Genomic DNA, 22717 nt, shown 5'->3' on the forward strand with positions numbered 1-22717 from the left:
CCCAATTAGGTGCCCTCCAGAGGCTCTGGGAGGCCAGGGGGAGGGAGGCTTTGCCAGCAGGAGATGAAATTCCCTAAATGGGCTAGTTAATGAGGCGCTGGGCTGCCGGAGTTAATGAGCCTCAGAAATGTGAAGAAACAAATGTCCTCCGACCAGCTTACAAGGGGAGTCACGTTATGACTGTGGCTAAGCGAAAACATTTAAAATCAAAGGTTTATGAGCATGTTAATGGCTCTGTCCCGGAGTTTCCAGTGGCTAATTAATGAGCAGGCACAGCACAGAGGACCTCTGTCTCAGATTCGGGCCTGGATTTCCATCCTCTGGGCAGTAACTCCATGTAGCCTTCACCTTGGGAAGAGGCAGGAGAGAAAAGTAGGATTAGGGTGTTGTTCGGTCATTTGGACAGAGGAAGCCACGCCCGAATTCTTTTCCTTTGATGATGACAAGCCCAAATTTGTTTCCCTAAGATGAGAAACCAGTGAAAAAAATCACCATGTGGTATTTCTGCTCATGTGCCCATAATTTACATGAAGTCATTCTCCAGAAGCTTTTATAATCCTCTCACCTCTTGGCAAAGTTAGGGCTTTTCCTAGAGCTTCTCTCTGGTCACGAGACACTTTTTGAGCACCTACTGTGTGCAGATAAACTCATTAGGACATAGAGGACACAGAGCTGATTAAACACAATTACTTCCTCGGGGATTTAAAATTTACTCTAAGAGACAGGTGTGAAAACCACTAAGGTATAAGACAGAAGGAGATAAGCCCTCTGCCCCATTCAGTCAAAGCACAAGTATTTATTGAGTACCTATTGTGTGGTGTGGATGCAATGCAGAGAGAAAGGTTTTTAATATTTTACTTATTTGACTGCGCTGGATCTTAGTTGTGGAATGCAAACTCTTAGTTGTGGCATGTGGGATCTGGTTCCCCCACCAAGGATGGAACCCAGGCCCCTTGCATTGGGAGTGTGGAATCTTAGCCACTGGACCACCAGAAAAGTCCCAATAAGGAGCATTTTGACTGGAGGAATTGAGGAAGGAAGATAGCTCGAAGTTGAAAGTGGTTATGGGTCCAGTAATGGGAGGACCGGCTAACCTGGTGGCTCAGTGGTAAAGAATCTGCCTGACAGTGCTGGAGACACAGGAGACATGGGTTTGATCCCTAGGTCAGGAAGATTCCCCTGGAGGAGAAAATGGCAACCCACTCCAGTATTCTTGCATGGGAAATCCCATGGATAGAGGAGCCTGGCGGGCTATAGTCCAGGGGGTCGCAAAGAGTCAGACACAGCTTAGCAACTAAAGAACAGTGCAAGAGAGACATGGAGGCAGGAGAGAGGTCAGACTGTTCAGGGAAACGTAAGGCATTCTCCTGCCTCCTTGACCTGATGCTGTAGGACTGAGATCCAGCTGAACCACAGGAGGAAGCAGGGCTCACAACATCATGATAACACAGGTCCTAAGGCTACTTTACCTCTGTCTTGACTCGCTGTCTCTTTTTTATTGGAGTCATTTGTTTCTAAATTTTTCTCTGGCCCCAAGGGCACCTCTGGTATCACCTCAATTTTACCCCTATAAATAAGTTACATCAAGAATGTTGAATCAAGAAAACAAAGAGCTATGACTTACATGTTTCAAAAAGAAAAAAAAAAAAAACTATGAAAAGTGAAATGGTCTATGCTTGGAATGTGATTCAAAAGCATCCCACAGGGCTGGAAGAGAGGAATGCATAGTTGTGGTGGTTCATTTGCTAAGTCATGTCCAACTCTGCAATCCCATGGACCGTAGCCCACCAGGCTCCTCTGTCTATGGGATTTCCCAGGCAGGAATACTGGAGTGGGTTGCCATTTCCTTCTGTGGGTAAAATAAGGTTAGTTATGGCCCAAGGGCTATATGGCTGGGTATTGGATGCACAGAGATTTACATTAGTGTTCTGTCTACCTTTACATAAAGTTTTTTTAATGATGGAGAAAGAAAAAAAAAACTGTGAAAAGAAAGAACAGGGGTTAATGTAGCTTTGCTTATTCTGCAAAGCATGTGCTTTTCCCGTATAGTTGGAGGAAGAGGATGGGGTCAGTGTATTCCTGTGAATAATATAAATGACCTGCTTTGAGCTTTCCAGGCATCCCCTTCTTGTCTGTATCTGCCGTGTTTGTCTTTTTTTCTTGCATGGTCTGTACTGCAGTTCTGAACATTCTGAGGGTACTTGCTACTTGTTTCAGGACTGCTCTGCAAAAGGAGCTAGTCATTGCTGAATTCATTTTGTATGGAAGGGATCATTTACGGGGGAAACGATGGAGGAAACTGAGCGCAGAGAAGTGGAGGCCACGTAGTGGCTGGACGATGTGGCTGCAGGACAGCCCTTGCTAGCACCATCCCCCCAACTTCCTAATCACATTTGTCTTGTCACCTCCTCTGTAATGCTGTCTTCGCCACAGACTTCTTAGGAATCCAAGATAAGCCCCATGTGTCAAGTTAAATTGTTTTGACTTAGAGCTGTTTTTCCCTTGTTTAGTAGGTCTAGAAATTTTTTAATATGGCTGTCTTAAAAATCGTTCTACTCTGTTGGTATATTCCCAGATTTCGTAATCTCCATATGTCCATGTTCAGTAATATGACCAAATCCAGGATTAGCTAATATAATCAAAAGGCAGTGTTTCTGAAGGGTGAAACAAGAGGGAAATCTATGGTCTAATATTTAGTCTTAATCCTGTGACCCTCTGAATAGAACCCATCATAATTCCAGGCTCCTTTGTTTCATTTGGGAGCTCCCTGTCTCTCCACCCCATTTTGGTATCTTCTTGGACAGCTCACATCCTTGTGGAATTTATTCTTTTATTGGCAGTTGAATTCATTGGGTGATTCTTATGTACAATGCAAAGTCCTTTCATTACTGAACAGTCATAAAAGCCCTTCAGATCTCTATAAAGCAGCTTTTAGGTGAGAAAACTTAGCTCCTTATGCTTTTTTTTTATATTTATTTATTTTGAGAAGATAATTACAATATTGTGATGGTTTTTGCCGTACATCAACATGAATTGGCCACAGGTATACATATGTCCCCTCCATCCTGACCCCCCCCCACCCCATCCCTCTGGGTTGTCCCAGAGCACCAGCTTTGAGTGCCCTGCTTCATGCATCGGACTTGCACTGGCCATCTGAGCTGAGAGGGCACCAAACCTGCTGCTGTGTCCCACTGACAGAGACTGTAGCTGGAGAATATGGGTAAGAACAGTACTTGTGACTGTGGATGGAAAGGTAAGGTCTTGTCCACTCAGACAGTCCTGGGGATATGCCTTTGGACACCTTCCGTGTTTATGGTGCTGCTCTGCATTCATAGGGGTTGGGTGTTCAAGGAGATTGTAAGACACCATCTTTGTTGCGAAAGAGCTGAAGACAGTTGACTACAACTGCAGCTCATGGTACCTTCCAGGGACTCCCATTAAATGCTGTAAGAGGTCAGAGCAGGGGTGTCAGGAGGCCTTCACGGGGGAGCTGGCTTTTGGCTGGGCTTAGATGAATGCTTAGAATATGAACAAGTAGAGATTAGAGGGGAAAGAGGTCATTCCAGATGGAGAAAACTCCAAAGCAAGATAAGCCCCAGTATATTTGTTCTAGGTTTCACATAGAAATGTAAACTCCAGAATCCAGGTTTGTTAAAAACTGAATTTTTCAGTTCAGTTTTCTCATGTTTTAATCTCTCCAAAATAGGGACGCATCATACACTTAAGAGATTACATGCAAGTTGTGATGGTTTGCTTAGGTATTTACCTGGTGGAAAAACTAAAATATTCAGTAAATATTCATCTAGGAGGTAGTTGACAGTTTAAATACAAACCACAAATTACATCAATTGAAATAGAACATGTAGCTTATTTTGAAAGGTGGTGTTTATTTTTCAAAGAATAAGAAGGATGTTACTGAGTTTAACAAGTTGGAATGGCTGGCATTTGTGGGATAGAATGAGAAGATTCCTGGATTCTGTTTAATTTATTTTTAATTAGGGGATAATTGCTTTACAGTGCTGCTTTGGTTTCTGCCATACAATAATGTGAATCAGCTCTAAGTACACATGTATCTCTCCCTCCTGGGGTTTTTTTTTTTTTTTAAACTGAAGAGCCAGTGGTGTGTGCGATGCTGAGCAAGTTGCTTCTTTCTGTGCTATTTTCTATTATCTTCAGGAAAGGATTACTTGGGGGAGGTGAGAGCATCTGTCCACCTTTCTAGCATTTTCTTAGCCCACCAAAGTTTTACTGGCCTGCGTCTCACTGATGTGTTTCAGAGCCAAAGACTGGTACTGGCCGTGAGCGCCATGAATTGAGGAAGGGTAACAAGGGTAATGTTGTGTTTTCAGTGTAATATTGGAAACCACTCTTACAACTCATTGACTTCAAAGCTAGAAGCATCTTTTACAGATGGAGAAACTGAGCTGCGGGCACGTCAAGCATTCAGCCTCGAGCTTCATCCAGGGTTCTTTCCAGCGCGTTTGTTTCCTTAGGCCCAGGGACTGGAAACGCTGGCCTATGGGCCAAGTCAGCCACCGCCTGTTTTTGTAAGTCAAGTTTCATTGGCACACGGCCACAGCCATTCACTTAGTATTGTCTGTGGCTGCTTTGGCGGGGTTGAGGAGGTACAGCTGACACAGAACGGCCCGCAAAGCCTGAAATATTATATTTACTGATGGGCCTTTTACAGAAAGAGTCCGCCACTCCCTGTTCTGCGGCACTGTCTGCTTTGAAATCATAGGTATAACGGAGGATTCAGGGGGTAGAAAATGCCGTCGTTGCTCTCCAGGAATTACACCTCAAAGAATGAGGCATGCCCGAGACATGTGGAGGGAACAATGGCAAGCAATGTAAGGAGGGAGATAAGTCCTGATGGCGGGCTGATTGCTGAGCCGCCCAGAGTACTTACAATAACATCATTAACATAAAATATAGCTGAAGAACAGAAAGGGTCAGGCTGCCTACTTGAACTGTGTGGTTCAGATCATTCACTCATTCCGAAATTCTCCCGTCTCTCTCTGTGCCAGGCATTTTGCTCGGTGATAGGGTGAAGCTTCTCTAAATGCCAAATGTTGTGTCTTCGCTGGCAGAAGGCAGTGTGCTTCTTACTTTATGCCATCAGACAAGCTAAGCGCCCCGCTTTGGTTTTAACCATAGACACCTCAGTTTTAAAAGAAAAAAATTGAAGTCATTTTGGCCTTCTTAAACTTCTACAATTCCACTAAAACCTGAGTTACCAGACTTCCTGTCTGCTTATCCCTTCCTTGGCCTTAATCCAAAAAGTCAGCTAAGGAAGCGAGATTCATTGGCAATGTGGTTGATAATCCATTCAAAGTCATTCATCTGTTCCACAAAATTGGGGGCTGTAGAAGCCTGTACAGAGTTGGTTGTTCAAAGCCCATGGGCCATGCAAATAGAGAACATCTTGTCTTATGTTTACCTCACAAGTTTTGCTGCTGTTGTTCAGTTGTGTCTGACTCTTTGCAACCCCATGGACTGTAGCACACCAGACTTCCCTGTTCTTCACTATCTCCCTGAGTTTGCTCAGACACATGTTCATTGAGTCAGTGATGACATCTCTCGCTTTTTTCTGCAAACGTGAGCTTCTTCATGGTTTATGAGGATCTCACTGGTGAGTTGATACTGGTGAGTTGATTCTACTGCAGATAAAACAGAATTCTCCCCCACGCCACCCCCAGGCCCTGTGCACTTCACTTCCAACCCTCTGATAATGCTGGCCTGGCAATCTGAGATCCTCAAAGGATCTGAGAATATATGTATTCTCTCTCAAGGTTGTATTTTTAACAGAAACAAAAGGTTTCTCATCAAGGAGACATCGAATCTCCCATATTGTTTGCCTGTCACAGAGCACCGTCCTCTTTTGATCTGGCTTTATTGGCTGGATGAGCTCTGTGAGCACAGACGTTCACAGCTCTGGAGCCTCTAATCATGTGATCAGACATCAGATAAGCCCAAGACTCCAGGGACAGCACCTGGGGGCTCATCCTCACAACTCACATGGACTTGTATTGCTTCAGGAGCAGCCCTGAAGAGAGAAAGACCTCCTAAAAGGCCAGTCTTAATGGATTGTATCAAAGTGCTGAGGGCAGCCCTTGTGGTAAGGTGTGGCAGTATGCACACACACAGCTGTAGACACTGTATTTGGAAAAAAGGACAGGGTCGTGGGATATCTCCGTAAGCCAAGGGGCCTCGGGGATTTATTACCGGCTGGGAGAGCCATGTCCTCCCACACCGTCTCAGGCAGGTGACCCTCTGCTGACCCAGAGCCCTCTCTGGCGCCCGGCCCGGGGCCTTCATCCACGGCTGCTTCATATATGCTGCTCCTGGGGAAGAGCATATATAGCCTCTGGAATCAACACGATTAGAATGTAGCCTTTGACTCCCAGGCTGAGGTACTTAAGATTGCTGAAGCCCAGTTGCCTTATCCATAAAAATGCAGATATTAATACCCATTTCTGGGCACTTTTGAGCACTAAAGAAACACTATGCAAATATTAGCACAAACAGGTTAATTTCTACGAGTTAGTGTCCCTGCTCTGCTCAAGGGTTGAACAAGGGGAGGGCAATGGATATGGCCAGCACCACTGCCCGCCAGAGTGGGTGTGGGGGCCTTGACCCAAACAAAGCCTTGTGTCTGAACGTTTGTTCCAAGTGGCCTCTGACGTGCAGACCTTCAAAGAACCCTAGGTTCCTTGGAGACTGACTTCTTCCCTCCTGCTCACCTCCCCCGAGGCTTTGCCCACTGTATTTTGAGGAGACCCTTGGAGACTCTGGCAGACTCCACCCCAACAGGAGTCTCCCAAGTGTCCTGGCTTCACACACTCTATCTGAGTCACTGCACTTTCTTTTCATTGGGACCTCTAAGAAATCAGCCCTAAAAGAGAAGGAAGTTTCAGGATGGCCTTTTTAAAAAGATAACACAGTACCAGCACAGTAACGGGTAGGAAATAAGAGAAGGGGCTTGAGGAGACTATAGGTTCCAGTTTTTTTTAAGGGCGTGAGTTTCTGGAACAGCATCCCTAGTCCCAGTGGTGCCTGGATGCAAATTCCCTGGCTGCCACCACATTTGGAGGAGGGGGCCGGGTCTTACTGGGATCTGTCCGGGGGTTTGATCTCAGCTATAAGGCATGATTGCAGATTCCTGCCTTTCCCAGCGTTGCTCCCCACCTCCTGCCACCAACGGTGAGAAGGTTTAGCGGCGTTTGCAGCTGCGGTCCCTCTGCTTCAGTGAAGCCAGGAAGCACAGATTTGTGTTCTCTGCCTCGGCTTCTCCCCCTCCCGGCTGGCTGCTGTGCACATATGGCTTCTGTTTCCCTACGCCACAGCAGAGCACAAGCAGTTGCCTGCTGTAAACACACCTCTGCGTATCAGCACAGGGTTGGCTGCACTGGATTTATCAGCTTTCTGCTTCTAGGTAATGGCCCGTCTAGAATCAAGGCAAAAAAAAAAAAAAAAATAGCTGCAGACAGCCACCCCCCTGCAATGGTGTAAAACCCATGCTTCTGTAAGCAGGGTTTCTCAAGCTGGGCAGTCTCGGTATTTCAGCTAAATAATCCTTTGTTGGCGGAGGGATGGCATTCTTTTGTGCATTACAGTAAGTCCCCTACATACAAATCTTCCATGTTGCAAGCTTTCAAAGATGCAAACGTGGGATCCCATGTCTGGCGTGTATTCTCTAAAGTGGTTGTGCTCTTGTATACTTTGCTGTACAGCACTGTACAGAGTACAATATAGTAAGGACTCTATATCTTTATGCAAGCCCGGGCTGTCCAGAAGCAAGCATAAAAGCAGCGGTGATGTAGCTGGTACTGCTGTACTTTTCAAGATACTGTGTGTGAGAACTCAGTCACTCAGTCATGTCTGACTCTCCTGTGACCCCATGGACTCTATAGCCCACCAGGCTCTTCTGTCCCTGGAATTTCTCAGCAAGAATACTAGAGTGGGTTGCCATTTCCCTCTCCAGGGGATCTTCCTGACCCAGGGATCGAAACCCATGTCTCCTGCATTGGCAGGCAGATTCTTTACCGTTGCACCACCAGGGAAGCCTTCAAGGTACTATACTGTAATATTAAAAATGTTCATATTTTTTATGTACTATTTATGTACAATTTGTGTGAAAAGTATTATAAACCTATTACAGTACAGTACTATACAGCCGATTGTGTTCATTGGGTACCTGGACACTGTTGGACTTGTGAACAAGTTAAACAAATGCACTCTTGGAATGGAACTCATTCGTATATAGGGGACTTGCTATATATTGTATAAGCTCTTTAGCAGCATCCCAGGCCTCTGTCACAGCATCCTCCGCCCCAGATATAATGACCAAAATTGTCCCCAGACATTGTCAAATGCCTCCCCCACCGCCCCACCCCCCACAGCAGGCAAGATTGCCCCTAGTTTAGAACCACTGCCGTAAAGCAGAGAAGCAACTTTTTTGTTTTGCATATTACCTACATGTTGCTTAATCTGAAATAAATTGGTTAGCTTTTCATAATTTGAAAGCAGTGAGACTGGGGCACTAGGCCCCTCCTTGTTGGTGATTATACCCACAGAACTCCACTTTACAGACCTTCATTTAAAATTCCATTTGGGCAGTTAAGACAACCTAAAATTGCTTTCTTAGACTCTTTCCTGAAATTTAAATTAACCACCATCATTAAACATTCCCTGGTCAATGACTGGCCCACTCAGATTTTTTGAACATCAGTTTTGTCTAGCATGGTTTTTTTTTTTTTTTTTGGAAACCATGTTGGTTATGTGTGACCTGCCCATCTTTTTACAGTGTCTGCTCAATAAGCTTGTACAACGAGTCTCTGGTAAGAGACAGGCGTGGGAGGGAAAATATTTCTCCCTAACCACAGAAAGGGTTTTTCTTTTTTTTCTTTTCTTTTTGACAATGCCTTTTAACTGTGGATACCCAGGGTACCTCACCCAGCAGGAAAGAGAACTCTCTTTCTGCAATTGGAAAATAACACTTCACTCCACTAAACCCTTTTATAAGCTTCCTCCCGTGGAAGAGAGAATCAAAATCGTGCCCATTTGTTTAAAGTGCCTTCCTTCTCAAGGCACGTGGGAATTTTAGTTTGAGACATGCACATAAAAGTAATGAACACTTTGTGATATAAGATTATTTTTCACATGCCTAGTCAAGTGTTTTGTAATGTGATGAACCTTTGTTTTCAAAGCCTGATGCTTTTTATTATATAGTAGTGTTAAGCATTTTTATTAATGACCAAAGAACATTGTATCTGTGCAGACTATGGATGGATTTTAACAAAACTGAAAAACAGCCGGTAGGCCATGGCAACAGCCTTCCGAGGACCCAGGGAACTAAAAAGAATCTGCCTTTTTATTTAACTAAAGTCTTAAAAATAACTCACTGGGCTTTGAATTTCAATTGTTTTTTTTTTTTTTTAAAGGAAAAAAAACTGTCAGGTAGTTATTTTTATCATCTGGCATAATTTTTAACTAAAGCAACAAAAGAATCAATAGTGTTATAAAAGCCACTTATACTGTGAGCTTGAACAACTGCTTTGTGCCACAAAATTCCTGTTGCTACCTCTGTTAGTGACCGAGTAATTCAGTGTCTTGAATGTCAACATATTTTTATTACTCGGCTAAAGTTGACTTTGCTGGATTAAATGTCATTTAAAATGATCAATTGGCAGCTTGTTTGGGGCTCTTTTCACATTTATGAAAGGGAAAAGTTTGCAGGCTACAAATGGTCTTACAACTCGAGGTAAAGTCCATTCTCTGGAAAACCCTGCCTTCCAGGTACCAACCAAACACAGATCACATTCTAGACCTTTTTCAGTAAATGATCTACGGTGTGAAGTTCTCAGTTTGATGCCTCTGAAGAACCCAGCGTGGTAGGTACCCACAACTGGTTAAGCCCTTACTTTGAGAAATGGTCTGGTTCTCACATCACCATTTTATGAGAAATAGAATGTACAAGGCAGTAAAAGAGAAGCAACAGAAACAATGAAAGTGAAAAATCCTTGAGCAGATGGTGTCAAGACAACACTCATCTTCCATTTTAGCTCCAGGAAGTTCTCGAGGTTGAGAGGACTGCCCATATATCGTGGGCACAAAAAGTTCTTTCTATCAAACTGCTAAAGATAACCAAATCAGTTTTTTTAAATTATTAAACTCTATTAAAATGATTCACTCTAGAGAATCTTATACCCCATCCACAAGCATCCAAAAGGTGTCATCAAGCCTCTGGTGGTAAAAAAGATTGTAACCCTGTCAAGAAACATGGACAAGAAGCTCTTCACAAACCAACTTCGTTCCTCCTAGTGGAAGGGCATTTTTTATGATACCATTTGGTTCTGTCAGATGGCTTCCACTTGGAAGAGATTGTCGGAAATTAAAACCCATCTGCTGTTTGACGGTAAGACACAAACTGGACAATTAAACCGCAATTCAGTTCTCTATTGGAGAAGGAAATGGCAACCCACTCCAGTACTCTTGCCTGGAGAATCCCATGGATGGAGGAGCCTGGTAGGCTACAGTCCATAGGGTCGCAGAGTCGGACATGACTGAGCGACTTCACTCTTTCACTTCAGTTCTCTATTTTTTCACCGATAATAAAATGATATAAGACGAGGAGGTGGCAGGGAGAATGACACTGCCTGCTTCACCACTTTGCCTGGAGTCGTCCTCTTACAAGTGCCTTCATAATGAGCTCGATTATTCTCAATCTGGGATCATGAGGCACTCACCTCCCAAGGTACTTCCTCTTGCTGGGACTGGTCCCCTTGCTGTCTCTCTGCTCCCCCTCTGGCAACCATGAGCACAGCGTCAGGCAGGGTTGGTAACAGATCGCTGGCCAGCTTTCATAAGCGTAGGGTTCAAACGCCAGAAATTCTCTAAGAAGAAGACCACGGGTCCTTTGGTGAAACACAAGAAACCACATGTCAACTTAATTTTTTTTTTTAACGTGCACCATTTTAAAAATCTTTATTGAATTTGTTACACAGTATTGCTCCTGTATTATGTTTTGAGTTTTTGGCTGCAAGCCATATGGGATCTTAGCTTCCCTCATCAGGGAACGAAACAGCACTCCCTGCAGTGGAAGGGGGCTGGGTCTTAACCACTGGACTGCCAGAGAAGTCTCCACATTACATTTTAGACGCAGATCAATCAGGGAAAAAAAGGATACAGTAAGGGAAACTAAAGATGTATGGTCAGACTTCCTGGCAGTCCAGTGGTTAAGACTCCATGCTTCCACTCAGGCACCTCATGTTGGATCCCTGGGCAGGGAAGTTCCGCATGCCTCTCAGTGCACCCCCCAAAAAAAATAAATAACTGAAAATGTAAAACTCTTAGAAGAGAACATAGGCAGCAGTATTTGTGACCATGGATTAAGCAACTATTTCTTAGATATGACATTTAAAGCATAATTGACGAAAAAATAGATGAAAAAAAAAAAATCTGGTCATTTTAATGGATGTCCAATTTAAGTTTCACAGTTGCTGCCTAAAAGATACTCCCCTGGTGGCTCAGATGGTAAAGAATCTGCCTGCAATTCAGGAAGCCCAGTTCAATCCATGGGTGGGGAAGATCCCCTGGAGAAGGGAATGACAACCCCTCCAGTATTCTTGCCTGGAGAATCCCGTGGACAGAGGAGCCTGGTGGGCTACAGTCCATGGGGGTCACAGAGTCAGACACAACTGAGCGACTAACACTTTCACACTTTGCCCTCCTGGAAAATGCTGTGCTGGGTGCCAGCTCCTTCTGCTGTTCAGAGGGAAAGCTGGGTTTCACAAAGGACACACTCATCTTGCTTGGAAAAGTCCTAAGGCTTGACTCATAGACACCTGTGAACCAACTTCTCTGAGAACAGAGTTCTCAGCAGGATGTGTGGCACAGACTGTGACCTGTGTCATAAGCTGTGCCTTTGAGCTGATGACCAAACCCTCTAAACCCCAGCTTCCTCAGCCATGAAGTAGGAATAGCAAGAGTGCCTGCTGCACCGGGCGTCCTGAGGGTCAGAAGCAAGTGGCTGGAGGCATGCGTGGCCCCATGCCTGCAAGCAGAGCCCAGCACGCACCGTCATCGTGACACTCCTTACTGTCTTCTTCACTCGCATCATCGCTTATACAGTAGTCCCGGAAAGACGCACTCCCCTTTCATAAAGGAGGAACCTCAGGGAGATTTAAAACACTTGCTCAGTGCGACCTGACTCGATTCCTCCTGTAAACGTGTGCCCAAGGAGGGTGTGTTTTGTGCTCTGGGAGGTGAATGTGTTGGCTCTGAGATAGCCCAAGTCAAGATTAGACATTCCCCTTGCCCAGGTGTGCCAGGCCTCACCTGGCATCAGGAAGTGGCTCCTGGCCATACAGAAGGCCCACAATTCAGATCCTCTTGTGACCTGGGGCACAAGAGGATTAGGAAGGAGGTGGCGCGCCAAGTGAGGGTTAGAAATAACACTGGTAAAGTGAAGAATATACGTACTGTGTCCAATAATTACGCATTTACGACCAGCCATGCTGGCCAGTGCTCCCGAAAACAACAGTGCACACCTGGGAATGTGAGTCTCTGACTCTCATCCCGAGGCTGGTCCTGCATCAGCTGGAGCCGCAAAGTCCACATCTGTCCCCATGCACCTGTCAAGGCTGTGCCAGGGGAGCAGGCCACATCCCGTCTGGCACTAATCCAGTAAGCACTAGAACAAGGTCAAGGAGTGCAGTCTGCCTCTTCTTGTGGAATTTGCCAACCCGTAGCCAAAAGGCAAGGCCTAGCCCAGCACCCGGCCTGTGCTAAGGAAGATGTGTTGCATGACCAAGTGATCCAACATCTGTTCTGCACATGGAGAAACGGATTTTCTTTTTTTTTTCCCTCCTGGGTTCCTTTCTACCCTGATTCCATTATAATAAAATGATTTTTAAAACTTCCAAAGTAGCTGTAAGGTGACTGTTTTCTTAAACCACATGAGTCTTCCTTTCCCACAGCCAACTTCAGTCGTCACATCTCCATCTGTTCACTGTCTTCCCCCACCAAAGGACCTTCCACCCCACCACTGACACCACACCACCCTCTCTGGAATACGAGGGCACTCTCTGCCCTTTTACCTGCCAGCCTGTCTTCAGCCCCTTTTCAGAACCGATTCATTTCCTGTTAGAGCTTGTTCTTTCCCTCCTGTGGTCTCTACTCCAGTTCAAATCATGGGTCATGACCATAGACCAGTCCTTTCCTCTTTCCGGGTTGCTGCGTCCTTATCTGAGGTTGTGGGGAGGGAGGGGCTGGGCCAGGATGGTCTCAAAGGCCTCCACAGGTCAAAGGTCACCATCTCCCAGGTCTCTCTGTGCCTTGGTCTCCTCACTGTAAAAGTTTTGTTGTTTTTGTTTTGGTTTGCGGGATTGAACCCTGGCCTTCCGCAGGGAAAACGCAGAGTCCTAACCACTGGACTGCCAAGGAATTCCCAAAACAAGGAGCTTGGACTCAATCCGAAGAAGGCAAAAGCGGTTCCTCGATTATTTTCTTGATTCTTGCTCTTCATACTTACAAGCAGCCTTGTCAACGGTGTTTTCTTGCCCTTTTCCTCTGTAGACTGTAGACTGCTTTGGGATTACGTCTATCAGTTGCTTTCTGACAGCCGGTACGAAAACTTCATCCGATGGGAGGACAAAGAATCCAAAATATTCCGGATAGTGGATCCCAATGGACTGGCTCGACTGTGGGGAAACCATAAGGTAAAAAGAGCATCAGACATTTGTCCCATAAACTAGGGCCCAAATCCAGTTTTTGTCCCTGGGTTGGAGGGTAATTGTCTGTCCTCTGCTTCCTAAGTCGGCCTGTAATTATTCAGTTTATTCCTCACTGGACAAACAATTAAGACAGTTGCAAAGGGAAGGAAGTAATTAAAGATGCCCCTTTCCATGTGTTCCTCGTGCCAGGCTACAGTTAACTCGGCATCTCCCGGTCTGATCGGCCTCGTGATGAGTAACCATTATTCCCTCACCACGGCCTGGGTCTGCTGCTGCCCACGCCAGCATTAAGAACTGGGGACCAGAGATGCACTGCAGCACTTTGTAACTCACGAGGGGCCTTTGCGAGGTGCCGCTTCTGTTCCACTCCGTTAGACACTCCCATGGTCACAAAAGCCCAGTTCTACACGGAAAATGCTTATCCTCTGACTGTAAAACATCTTCCTGAAAAGCAAACCCTGCAAGAATTCTGACTGCCCCACAGCTTTTCCAGCTTGGGAAGAGGGAATAGAATTTAAAAGATTTAGTCTTTTACAGTTTAAAAAAAAATCATTAAAGTAGATGTACTTTACATAGTACTTTTACATAGATGTAAAAGGTGGGTACAACAACCTCAACATCACGGATAGATGAATAGATAATGAAATCGAGCTATATACACACAATGGAGTATTATTACGCTTTTAAAAAAGATTCGGCTGCATGTGGCAACATGGATGAACCTTGAGGACAGGATGCTGAGTGAAATAAGCCAGTCACAGGAAGACAAATACTGTCTGATTTCACTTAAATGAAGTTAGATCTAAAATAGACAAATTTCACTGAGTCCGGGAGTGGACTGGTGTTGCCAGGGGTTGGGAAGAAGGGGAGAAATGGGGAGTTACCAACCAGTGGACAGAAAGCTTCTGTTAATCAAGATGAGTAAGTTCTAGAGTCTGATGTACAACAGTGTACCCATAGTTAACACTGTATTGAGTGCTGTATTACCCACTTAAAACTTTAAGAGGATAGATCTCATGGTTGGTGTTCTTATCACAGTAAAATAAACAAAGAGTTCCCCTGTTTAAAAAAAAAATTGAGATAAATCAGTATTCCTACTTTAAAAAGTCACCAAGATCCAGGCCTGGCCACAGGCAGATAGACATGGGACAGAGCTAACAAGACACCATGAAGGCCCCACTCCAGATCAGCCAAAGGGGAGGGCCCAGGGGAGGCCCTGCCGAGCTCTGCCCCAGCTGCAGTTTCCCGGACGGCAGGCAGCCCGTGCTCTGGCCCCGCTAAGGAGAACCTGCCAGAGGCCATGACCAAATTTGGCCAGGCCCCACGGACACCCTCCATCCCGTGAGTCACTGAGAAAAATCGCTCCACAGCTCCCACAGGGTGCCCTTGCCCCAGGGCTCGGAACCACTGTATTCTTGCTTCCACAACAGGAATTTAAACAAAAAAATCTCTTCCTTAAAATGACAAACGAGAAGCACAAGTTTGAGAAAGGTCACTTTTTTGTGTGTTGTTTTTTCTTTTTTAAAAAGGGCAAAAGGAAGAGAAATTCTCTGTGGGTCAGAAGGTGAAGGATGACCCCAGATAGGGGGACCCGCAGGAAATTCCTCGGGCACAACAGAGCGCAGTCCTGGGAGAGGAAGTCGGGGAGGCCGAGGCGGGATGTGCTTTGTTGGCTGGACTCACCTTAGGAGAGACCTCAGCCAGGGACACGTGGGACAAAGCCCGGGGTGGGCCTGGCAGAGCCACGGGAGCACCCTGTGGAGCTGGATGTGAATAACTCCTCCAGCGCCTATTGCTGAGGTTCATTTCATTGTGTTTTTGTGCTTTTTTTTTCTCTCTCTCTCTTCCTCCTTTGAACAAACAGAACAGAACAAACATGACCTATGAGAAAATGTCCAGAGCCCTGCGCCACTACTACAAACTAAACATTATCAGGAAGGAGCCGGGACAAAGGCTTTTGTTCAGGTAGCACTTCCTTTTTCTCCTTTCCTTCTTCTGGGAGGATATTGTTTTCTTGAAATAAGACGGAGGAGGGAGACTCTTGAGGTCTCTACCTGCCTGTCTGATCCTCAAAGCTATCAGTTGCTGCTCACTGGAGACAAGGTTGCTGGTTGGTTAGAATTTAAGAAGAAAAAATTTTTGTTTGCTTATGTCTGTCCTAGAAGAAAGCCAAAAGTAAATCAACACAGTCTGACTCACCTTTAAAATAATGCAGTGATCAAACAGTATTATCAGACATTTATATCCAGTATAGTTAAAGGGAGCAATCAGAGGAGCTAATGGCAAAGAAAGGGACTAAACAAACCTAGACCTCTAGGTTTCCAAACTGGACCAGTGTTTGTCATGACCTGTTAGTGAGTCATAAAACAGATTTAATGAATCAGTTGTTTTTTTTTTTTAAATGAAATAGAACAGAACTGAATAGGAAAGGATAGAGTTGAAAATATCAGACTGTGCCATATGAATTAAGAGTGTGGATTCATGATGAAAATTATCTTTCTGGGGTAGTCAGGTGTGTGTGTGAGCACGTGTGTGATGAGTCATAGTGTAAAATGTATTTATGACAATGCATTGTAAATATCTGAAAGCTGCTGGACTAGACATTCCTCTTTGCAGAATCCCTCCCAGCTTACAAGTTCTAACCACTTAAGCTACCGCCATAGATTGTGATTCCCAGGGAATCACATAGAGTTAGAAGAGGAAGAAGAAGGTATCTAAGGGGCCAATCAGGAGAGGTAGACATAGCCCTCTGACACTGGTGGTAATTGATGTGTTGAGACCACATGAAACTGAGGAGAAGGTGGGCCCCAGACCTTAGGTTCTGGGTTTTGACAGGTGGGACAGAAGAGAGTTACAGATGGGGCTTGAGATGTAGATTGGGGTAGAAAGAGACTGAATGACTCTGTATGAGTGCACGAGCTCACTGGGATAATTATCCAAAAGAGCAGAGAGCCTGGTGAATGCTGGGAAGGCATGGTAACCTAGGGGCAGTAAAAACAATTGTGATCTTCGAAAGAAACAGAGAAGGCTTTTCAAGAGCTGGAAATAGAATAAAATGCAAAAAAGACCCCTCCTTTCTCTGGCTCTGCTGATGCCTTCTCTTCATCCTCCACCCTAAACTCAGTCCTTGGCTTCTGTTCCTCGCACGCTATACTAGTTTCCGGGATGAATGGATCCCATGACACAGCTTAGTTATCACCTCCACGATGGGGCTCTCAAGTCTCTACATGCAGCTATAAACTCTCCCTGGAATTCTAAATCTTAACACATGATTGACCAGGGGATTTTTACAGAATCGAATTTATTATGGAATTGAAATACTGAAACACTCCAATCAATAACATTCGGGTAACAAAAGATGTATGAGTAAAGTCTCTGGTCAGTAAGTGATTAATGTTCAAGAGCTTCTTGTAAGAAAGATCCACTTAAATATCACATTAGTATCTCAGACACGAAATGTTCAAGACCAGCCTTCTTCCCATACTGGACATCCCCCTACCCTCAGAATTCCTGTTACATCAGCAGTGGCATCACCATTGTTTAAGCAACCAACCTTTACACCAGAGTTATCTTTGAGCCTTCCTACATCCCAGTCACCCCTGTGCTGGACTGTCCACTGGCTCCATTCCTACTCCAGTCTGTGTTGCAGGGGCTAGAAGACTGGGAACCTCATTTCCTGACATTTCTTACCACCAGGTTTCAGGTTAGAATCTACCAATGGCAAGTACTCCCATGAGACCTGGAAGATGAAAGCAAGGCAGACACATTATTATTGCTTCCTGGGCAGTGGAGGCTGATGTCTGTTCTTCACAATTGACACCTAGATTCAACAATCTCTCCCTCTGGTCCATTCCCCTGCCACCTAGATTCTTAATACACATTGCCAGCTGCCCTCCAACACTAATATGGTTCCCTATGTTAGAAATGTAAATCACTTTAACATTTTAAATATACAAACCACCAAGTCTACCTCAAGTCTACTTCTCTTTATGAGGCCACCTTCAGTGGCTCAAACACAGCCAAATATCTTCTTCCATCATCTCTTGAGTTCCCTTGGCCCTATGCCACACCATGATTTACATTTTTAATAGCTGTACATGTGAACTCCTCCCCTCAAGTAGGTCATAAGTTCCTAGAAGGTAGAGGGTTACATTTTATAGCAGTTTTATATAACCTCAGGAGGCTTTCAATAATGTTTCTGGACAAGCCTGGTGGGAAGTATCAGAAACTTAATATGGAAGAGCCATCCAAAGATAAGGTCAGACACAGCACATCTGAGGACTCAGCCTGGAGGGGATGATTAGTGACTTCAGATGTCGAGGGAGAAGTTTTAGCTACAGGATAAAAGCGGAAGATAGGCTGTAGATGCTACAGATCACCCTGCTTGAAAAGATGAGCAATAATGGGCAGAAAAGTAGTCAGAGGTGGAAGGCTCACAGGCTTCCAGTAGTGATTTCAATAAGACAGAAGGAAAGAAGAGCACTATTTGTGACAAGGGATTAGTCATTTTTGAGGAAATGAATGTCGAAAACCAGACTCACCCCAAAACGAAGGTTTCTCAGTATGGAACCGGGTATGTAATTGAGTAAAGTGTTCAATTGTAGGGACGCTTGGAGATTTTTGGCTCTTTGATGGCGAGACTGAGCTCAGAGAATGAGTCAGTCTCAGACAGGGGAAGGAGTCAAGAGGGTTCCAAACAAAGGCAAAGCTAAAGGTTTGGAGGTCAGCATGAGCTGTGACTTGCATCAGAAAAAAAGACTGGCCAGACTGGAATAGACTTCACACTCGTAAACAGTGGAACACAGGAGTTTCCTGGGTTGAGATGACAAAGAGGCCCAAGGAGCAGGCCAAAGAGTGAATCCTTGACAAGTCATCACAGGCTTTTGAATGTGGAGTGAGGACAGAAAATGCCTGTTCTAAGACAGGTCATATGGTACCAGGCAGACTATAGGGGAAGGGAATGGTGTGTAGGCTGTGGAAAGGGCCTTCCTACCGTAAGGATGGAACTTTTGCACCCAGGCTCCCTTCCTGAACCATGGTCATGGTCAGAATGTGCCACTGATGTTAATTCCATATGAACCCAGTGACCGAGAAGATGAGGCTTGCTGCAGCCACCCAGCTGCCAAGGAAGACAGAATAAAGGGAGTGAATGGCTAGCACTTAGGGTGCATCAGTGATAACGCCAAGAAATGTCTTTCTCTTGGCCTTTCTAATTTCGAAAAGCTCCATTGTCTGGCCCTGTTACCCATTCCATCCAGCGTTTAATTGTATCCTTCAAGTTAGATTCAAGTTTTGAATACCATCACTTGAGCTTATAGTCTGGGATGGAGATGGGTATATATCTCCCAGGGTCCTCTTAGATGGTCGTGCAGGAATGCACTGCCTGCTCCATCTTCTTCACCATCCTCCCAGCCTTTTTTATAGTTATTTTGCCAGCTTTCAAGCAGTGAGAGCCTGGGGTATCTTTTTCTAAGAAAATGCTAGGTTAGCATTAACGACCAGGTTCAGTAGCCTTCCAGCTACGTAAAAGTGACGGGCTCCTCTTTTTAAAGAGTTCAAGGTGAAGACAGCTTTAGGGAACTGTAACCTCTTCATGCCACCGTTTCCTCTTCCAAAGGTTTATGAAGACCCCAGATGAAATCATGAGTGGCCGAACAGACCGTCTGGAGCACCTTGAGTCCCAGGAGCTGGATGAACAAATATACCAAGAAGACGAGTGTTGAAGGAAGTGGTTCCCAGCTTAGTGGGCCAGCAGCCAAGGGCACCTCCCCTCCCCAGGATGGATGGGGCAAGATGAAGCAGAAAAGAAGAGACATGGATGTGGCAGTAACACTCCTCTCGCCCAGCGCGAGGGACCCCGCGGAGCACCTTAGACAAACCACTCAGCAAAGGCGGCGCTGGAATTCTGGCCGAGGGCACCAGCCTGGGACTCGCGTTCACGGTTCCTTCTTGATCGGAATCTCTTGTCTGTGATTCCTCCCCCTCCCCCTCCACCTATTGTTAGTTTCATGGTGTTTTTGTTCTTTTTTTTAAAAAGACCATGCAGTTTGACTTTTCATCATTCATATAGGGGAAGACATCCGAGGCTGTTTTCCTATGGAAATACGTATCTATTATATATATATATATCTATTTTTTGCAGATCTCACAAAGTGCAGAAGCCCAGCTGGTCAGGAGAGAGAATATTTGCAAAAGGGTTCAGGTTCCTCTTGACCCTGCCATGTGGATCAGGTTTGCTCCCATTGCTGTTGGGTCTTGGCTGGAAAAAAGAGAAAAAAAAAAAAGATGCTCTTACAAAAGAAAGTGAAAAGGAGAGCTCTCTTCTCTCTCTGGCTCCCTTTCCTTCCTGGCCCCAGCTCTGTCCTCCCTCCTCACTGGCTGTTGAACTTCAGATGCCCTTTCAGCAGAGTTCAGCCTCTTGGAGAGTCTTGGGAATTTTCGGCACCTGTACATTGGAATATGTGGTCTGGGTGCTTTGCAGCTGGCACCACAGAAATCAAACCCACATCCCAACATCTGGCTCCCTGCCGGAGAGGCCCCAGAGATGCTGCTGTCCTCTGGAAAGATACATGTGAATCCAGCAGGCCACCCCAACCAGCTGTGAGGACCATGAGGCTTGGTGGTTCCCTGGAGCATAAGGCTGTCCAGATTATCTGGAAGCCCCAGCATCATGGGATTAGTTTGCAAGTGCTGCAGAGCAAAAAAAAAAAAAAGACAGCACAAGTCTTACGGTCCAGAAACTAGATGACAAGTCTTTGGTGGTGGTGTGGATTATCCCAGAGCAGGTTACAGAGGGTCTTCTCTGCTCTACCCCAAAGGCCATCTCGCAGTCAGTTTCATATCCTCACTTAATTTTTTTCCCCCCAATTCCTAGCATTTTTTTTTTAAAGTTTCCTGGTCCCCACGGGACACAGGGCATTTGAGAGGGAGGATCCAGGAGTGTGTCGTCTCAGTTGTCAGCGGTGTTTGCCAAGCCTGGGCAGACGGGAAATTCCTCAGATTCCTCACTTTTTCCCTTTTTCCTTCTTCCCTTGCTGTGTTTCAAAATGGACTCGTGTGTGGCTCTTTTTCACCTCAAAGTAAGATCAGTCACATCTTACAAGGAAGGTGCCACCTCTTAGTACTTTTGATGATAACAGATATTTTTAGAAAGCTCTTGTTAGATTTTTTTTTTTTTTTTTTCCTTTTCTAGCCACTTAAATCAACTGTTCCAATACAGGCTCGGAATCCAATATTAGGAGTACGGTCTTTTTGTACTGGGAAAGATTAGACCTGCCTTACAAAGCACCCCCTCCTGGTTTCTCTCCGCTTCTTCTACTCCGTTGGGCGAGCATCTCATGGCCCCCCGGGTACGTGTCTGCACTGTCAGCGCACTTGCAGATGAAGCCAGCAGACCTCCAGGCATGTACTCAAGCCACTTCTGATGGCGTCAGGCAGGCTGGGGTTGTGGGCACCCAGGCAGGAGGAATTCTCCCATCCCCTCCCGCACCCCCCAGCCCTACCAACAAGGGCACCAGCCTGCAGGGAGTGGGAGGGGACAAACAGATTGACTATTGTTCAAGGACACTGGAAATGTACCTGCCTCTTATGCGACCACAGAGAGATGCATGGAGGTGGCCGGCCTCCTCCCACCATCGCACACTCCCCTCTAGTCCACCTTCTAGAATGCTGGGCCTAAAGTGAGGTCAGGGACCTCCAGTGTGGGCTCGAGGGTCCCCTGATGAAGGAAGGGTTTGGGCTCAGTCTGCTCAAATGGGGATGAAACCCAGCGTGCTACAGATGTCTTTCAAGAGTGTCAGCAGCACACAGGGATAACCTTCCAGCCTGGAAGGTGACTGATGTTGGCTCTCAAATGGGGAGATTAAGCCAAATACCTGGGGAAGTCACTGAGTTGAAGGGCTGGAGAGAGAGGGTGGATCATCACTGAGTCTTTTTGCGTGATGTGACATCAGAGACCTGGGTGTGTCGCTGCTCTTCCCTGAGATCAGAGCATCTCACTCTGTTCACCCAGGTGTAAGGACTCGGGCTCTTGTGGTCCAAAGAATCTTAACAGTTGAATTGTGGAGGGGAAATTCCCCTTTGCCCCTAGGGTTTCTGTATTTAAAGCAATATCCTCTAAGAGTCTGTAAGACATAGGCTGGCACCGTCAGCCACTTGGAGAAATAGAAGGTGTCAACTCCAATCCAGTCTTTATTGTCCATCTGGATATTACCGTTACTGGTTTTCTGTTCATTCCCTTAATGGCAGAGGTTCTTCTCATCAGTTCTTTGAGGGAATCTTTGAGTGATGCTGACAGTAGGGACACAGCAGACCCGAAAGATTGCAGGTTCAGTTTAGCCAACTTGGGTGGAGCATCTGCTCGACACTGAATCCCAAGAGTCAGGCACCATCCTTGCCCTCTGAGCTCACCTCCTTCCTGCAGAATATTTCCAGCATGAAATGTCTCACTTCAACACTAAGCACTAGAGGTGACGAGAATCTCACCTGGGACCAAATTAAGGGTACGTTCATGGTCAGAATAGTTGGCCTTTCCCTGCTGCCATCATGGGAGCGCTTGGCTTGCAACATGAGAAACTGGAAAGGAAGGTGCAAAACAGTGCTGCAGGAGCAACCTTACCCACCAGCAGTGTCCAAGGCGGACATTCTCGCTTGGATCTTGAAATTCTCTAGCATCTTCTTTTCCCTACACCTTGAGGTAGCCAGGGTGTCTCCTTTCCATCAGAAGAAAGCAGTGGCAAGTGGCTGGACTGGCTCCAGGGGAGTAAAGTTATCTCTAAGATCTTTCTGTCCCCAGGTGACTTTGTCTTGCCTGAGGTAGCATCACGGATGCTCCGAATCCTTTGGCGGGCGGGCGTGGCCCCACAAGCAATGAGGAGTAACAACTAATGGATTACTCTCCTTTCAACAGTATGTTTAGAACCCTCTGCCCCATCTTCCTACACTGAACTTTGTCCAGATAAGAATGTAGATTTAGCTCAAAC

The 22717-nt window shown here is 45.7% G+C and overlaps 1 protein-coding gene across 4 annotated transcripts in view; it reads left to right on the forward strand.

Annotated features, from left to right (window-relative positions):
- Positions 1-20435, forward strand: part of ETV6 (ets variant 6) — a 288421-nt gene extending 267986 nt beyond the window's left edge. For all 4 annotated transcript variants that reach the window (XM_010858681.1, XM_010858682.1, XM_010858683.1 and 1 more), the window contains 3 exons: positions 13579-13721; positions 15601-15701; positions 19354-20435. In XM_010858681.1, coding sequence (XP_010856983.1) covers positions 13579-13721; positions 15601-15701; positions 19354-19459 — 350 coding nt within the window. In that variant the 3' untranslated portion in view covers positions 19460-20435. The remainder of the gene's footprint in view (positions 1-13578; positions 13722-15600; positions 15702-19353) is intronic.
- Positions 20436-22717: the final 2282 nt, after the last annotated feature.

This window comes from Bison bison, unplaced genomic scaffold (assembly GCF_000754665.1).
Source record: "Bison bison bison isolate TAMUID 2011002044 unplaced genomic scaffold, Bison_UMD1.0 scf7180017864390, whole genome shotgun sequence".
In the NCBI taxonomy this organism is placed as follows: Eukaryota; Metazoa; Chordata; class Mammalia; order Artiodactyla; family Bovidae; genus Bison; species Bison bison.